General features: G+C 36.3%; 1 protein-coding gene across 1 annotated transcript; it reads right to left on the minus strand.

Annotated features, from left to right (window-relative positions):
* Positions 1 to 1,514: 1,514 nt before the first annotated feature.
* On the minus strand, positions 1,515 to 3,938 carry LOC121007722 (protocadherin gamma-B1-like). The gene has a single exon (XM_040439907.1). It carries the CDS (start codon positions 3,936 to 3,938, stop codon positions 1,515 to 1,517), a length of 2,424 nt encoding a protein of 807 aa, XP_040295841.1.
* Positions 3,939 to 5,212: the final 1,274 nt, after the last annotated feature.

Raw genomic sequence — 5,212 nt, forward strand, 5'->3', positions numbered from 1 at the left:
TGCAGGCTCAAAATATGCCTGACCTAGGCCAAGCTTGGTTGCGGCAATCTTTGTGGGAGCAACTCGAATATGTCATTTTTTTCTCCACATGGCCAGCCCACAAAACAACATGGGTGTTCAAACACATTGATGGGTATCAGGCTCTATTGTAGCACATGAGCTGGCATCACCAGATCCTGTGGTAAAATAGAACTGGCCAGCATCCTCAATTAGAACAAGTCTTTCCTCCTTCTCCTGGTCTTCTTTGTGGCAGCCAGCCCGTTCTTTGTCCTCGACTATATCATGAGAAATCCCTAATGTAATGTGTAGCTATGAAAAAACTGTTCTTGATGAGCAATTATGTGCACACTGAACTCCCACCTGCCCAAATTGCTAGCTGTTCAGTTTAAGCCATTACCACTTTGTTATGGTTAATGTGGCACACTTCTGCACCTTAACCCAAATCAAATTTTTCTAAGGTGTGATCTGGGAGCTGTGCTGGGACTGACTCTTAGCCAGCCAAGCAAGAGTACCACTGCTATATGCAAAATTTTACTTGCCAGTCCTATATACATAATTTAACTTTTGTTGGTCCGTAAATATGGCACACTTTTGCGTCTTCACCTAAATTTTATTTTTCTGGACTATATATTCAAAATTTGACTAGTCAGTCCTATAAACAAAATGTAACACTTGCTGGACCTCAAATTTGGCACACTTTTGCGCCCCTGACTAAATGTAATTTTTCGAAGGTGTTGCCTAAATAGTGTGCTAGGACTGCCTCATGACCAGGCAAGCAAGAGTATCACTGCTATATGCAAAATTTGACTTGTTCATCCTACTGTATATACAAAATGTAAATTGTGGTGCAATTTGCTTAACCTAAATTAAATTTTTCTTGGCTCTGGCCTGGGTCGTGTGATAGGACTCTTGATGTGTGCATGTCACATGGGCAGGCATTCTGACGCTTTTTTCCCATAATGTTTGTGTTATAACTGTCCCTGATTAGGGGCAATTTTTGAAAGCTTTGTAATGTTAAAAAGCATAACATATACGATGGCGCAGTGTATTTTTAAACAAGATATTTTTTTATGTCATCTAGCATACGTTTACACATAGCTAGACACTCTGCCATTCTTATTTGCTATTGCTGTCATTCTGTTCAAGAGCTCAGGGAGGGGGAAGGAGGTAAAATAAAGTACTGGGAGAATAGAGGGTGTTATATACAAATTTTTTGGGAAAGCAGGAGAAACCTTTTTCAAGAGAAACTTTGGTTTGTGTAAAATTTATTTTAACCAGAACCAAATGTATTTCAAAATGCAGAGAACCGAAAACAAACCTAATCTCAAAAGGTTTACTCATCATTAATACATATTACTTGCTTAACTTTAAATTAATAAAAGTTAAAATTTCAGTACCATATTAATCATTGGATTTATATACAGAACAATGTATAAACCATTCATTTGCAACTTACTATGCCTTTAATGTATATTTCAATAAAATAATGAATAAATGAATATTAAGACATTGATTCATACCTGTTTTATGTTATCAGAAGGCATGATAGTTTGTGATGTTATATTTGCTGTTTCTGAATCATCAGTATCTATGAGATTTTCTGTAGGTACATTCTGCACAGGTTTCAGATAAGCAATTTCATTCTGCTTTGAGTCCAGAGTCACACACACATCATATGAGAATGGGAAAGGTAAACTTGTATCACTGATCTCAGAAGGACATCCCAGGGTGAACTGAGGATACACATTTCCACTATATGCTCCATAGGTTGTAGGGGAATTAGATTTCCTGCATTTTAAAGCTATTGTAATCAATACAGTTGCAATGAACAATATGGAAATAAGAGCTATGGAAACTACCAAGTAGAAGGTTACACTGGAAGAAGGGTTTGATGTATTAGGTTGTCTTCTTATCTCTGGTACAACCTGTTGAAAATTTTCAGCTACAACCAAATTAACTGAAACTGTAGATGACAGAGATGGGACTCCATTATCCTTCACCAGAACCACAAGTTTTTGTCTTAAAGACTCTATGTCTGGAAGATCTCTTCCAATCCTGATTTCTCCAGTATATTGGCCAATAGTAAATAATGGTTCTTGAACTTGTAGTAAGTGATAGGAGAGCCAGGCATTGTGTCCAGAGTCAGAGTCCACTGCAATCACTTTGGTGACTAGATAACCTTTTTCAGCAGAGTGAGGAATAAACTCAAATAAGGCTGATCCCTCCGTGTCTGGTGATGGGTAGAGAATCTTAGGAGCATTATCATTCTTATCAATGATACATATCTTCACTGTGACGGTACTGCTTAGAAATGGAGATCCACTGTCTTTAGCCATCACCTGGAACTGAAATTCCCGCAACTGCTCATAGTCAAATGATCTCTGGGCATAAATCACTCCACTAATTGAATTAATGGAAATATATGATGACACAGGAATATCTTCCACGTTGCTATTCAGAATGCTATAACTAATTTTCCCATTTTCACCATAATCAAGATCTAAAGCGTAGACATTGTGTATTGATGTACCTGGTTGATTATTTTCTCCAATATACAGAACATAGTTCATCTTCTCAAAGACTGGAGCATTGTCATTTACATCTGAGACATTGAGTTGAATGGTTTTATTAGTAAACAGTGGAGAAGATCCAGTATCCATACATTGTATGGTAACATTGTACAAAGAATTTCTTTCTCGGTCCATGCTAGCTGCAGTTACTAGTTTATAGTAACTACTAGAGGATGGAATTAGCTGAAAAGCCAATGTGTCTGAGATATGACAAGCAACTTCACCATTCATCCCAGAGTCCAAGTCCTGGACATTTAGTAACACTATGACAGTTCCTGGTGGTGAATCTTCTGGGATTGTTGATGAGAGAGATGTGATAGTCATTTCTGGGGCATTGTCATTGATATCTATTACTTGTATTGACACCTTGCAATGTGTCACATGACCTCCACCATCTTTAGCCTCCACAGTCATTTCATAAGTATCTGATGTTTCATAGTCTAAATTTCCCAACACTTTGATATCCCCATTTAATGAATCTATAGTAAATAACTGACTTGCTTTGTCAGAAATATGACTAAATGAATATGTTATTTGAGCATTGGAGCCTTCATCTTCATCAGTTGCATTTAACTGAATTACAAGGGATCCAATAGCTGAATTTTCATGTAGTCTTATGTGATATGTATCCTGATTAAACATTGGTAGGTTGTCATTAAAGTCCTGGACAATAATCTTAATTGTAGCAGTGCTTGATTTCTGGGGGTTACCTCCATCCAATGCTGTTAATATTAACTCATAGAAACTTTGTTTCTCTCTATCCAATGATTTTTGTAGTATAATTTCTGGGTATTTTATTCCATCTGTTGTAATTTTTTCTCCAAGGGAAAAGTTTTCATTGCCACTTAATGTATAACTTTGTACAGAGTTGGTGCCTAAATCTGGATCTTGTGCATTTCCCAAAGCAAAGTGTGCACCAGGTAAAGTAACTTCACTTATTTCTAAATCAAAACATTTTTTTGAAAATATCGGTGCATTATCATTCACATCCTGGACTTCAATGGTGATTGTATAAAAGTTCAAAGGATTTTCAATTACAGCCTCTAGGTTTATAAAGCAGGCAGATTTCATTTCACATAATATTTCTCTATCAATTCTGTCAGATACCAATACATCTCCATTTTCCAAATTAACATTGAAATAATTCATTTTTGCTTTTGAAATAAGTTGGAATTTTCTTTTTGCTAATTCCCTTGCATTCAATCCAAGATCTGCTGCCACATTTCCAATTACAGATCCTTGCTTCATTTCCTCAAATACTGAATATTGTAGTTGGCCATAGGTATCAATAATAGAGAAGAAAATAAAGCAAAATACCTGATTTATTTGCTTCCATTGTTTTCTTCTGTGTCTTGCTGTATCATTCATTGTGAAAAAGTGTTCATATAAATAGATCCTTTGCTATAATGCACAAGAAGAGGAATATGATACTTTGAAAAGGAAAATGAATTAATAAAGATGTTTCTTGATGCCCCAATGGCAGTGTGTTCTCTGGAAATGCTGCTTTGCTTCCCTATATCCAGTTTTGTGATATTGCTGTGAAATTTGTAGATCTTACTGTAGGTTGAGTAAAAATTGATACACAGTCAAATAGTGCCACTTAGTGTTCAAAAACAAAAACTACAACTGATCCGAAATATGAGTAGAATTTTAGTGGTCTTATAAATTTTCATTTATGGTATCTGGTAGTTCATAATTTGTAGTGCTAGAATTATATTAAAACATAACCGGATTATAAACAATTTAAATAAATGATGATATATGAAGAGTCAAAAATGAATTATGTTAGTTCAATAATGTGTTGAAAATTTATTTTTGTAATATAATCAGTATTACAAAAGAACCTGAACAAATATAACAAAACTTGTATTTCTAGTTTAACTGTAAATATATATTATACTTAATAAAAAAAAAAACTTTTAGACCCCTCCTTTAAAAACCTGCTTTATATTTGCCTGCTTAAATAGAAAAAAAAAACATTTAGTCTACACTTTTTATACAGTATTATTTCTTTAACCTCAATAAAAATAAATGCACTGTTTAAAATGTATAAAACAATATTAAAAAAGGTATTGTCAGTATGATATAAATGTACCTTAAAGGGAAATTTGTTTTCAGTAAAGTCATTATTATATAGATACAAAACCAATAGTTTCATCAAGTTATACTACTTTTGCAGAAAGTTTTTGTCACGAACCGGCAGGACAGGTAGTGAATCCTCTGCACCAGAGAGGCGATGGCGCGGGTTGTACTAGAGGACCGGTTCTAAGCAGTTACTGGTCTTCACCAGAGCCCGCCGCAAAGCGGGATGGATTTGCCACGGCGGTAACTACCAGGTCGTGTCCCCTAGTAACAACTCGACCTCTCTGGCAACTGATAAGGCGTGGTACACAGGGAGAAGGCAAGAGCGTAGTCGGACGAAGCAGCGGTCAGGGCAGGCGGCAAAGGTTCAAAGGCGAGTGGACGGTAGCAACGGGTACGGCAACAGGTAAGGCAAACTAACATCATAGGGAACGCTTTCTCTGAGGCACAAGGCACAAAGATCCGGCAGAAGGCTGTGGGAGGAGAAGGTATAAATGGGCAGTGCACAGGTGCAGCCTAATTAAGTCAGCACTGCCTCTCACAACCTTAACCCTTAATAA

Source organism: Bufo bufo, chromosome 1 (assembly GCF_905171765.1).
Source record: "Bufo bufo chromosome 1, aBufBuf1.1, whole genome shotgun sequence".
NCBI classification, from domain to species: domain Eukaryota; kingdom Metazoa; phylum Chordata; class Amphibia; order Anura; family Bufonidae; genus Bufo; species Bufo bufo.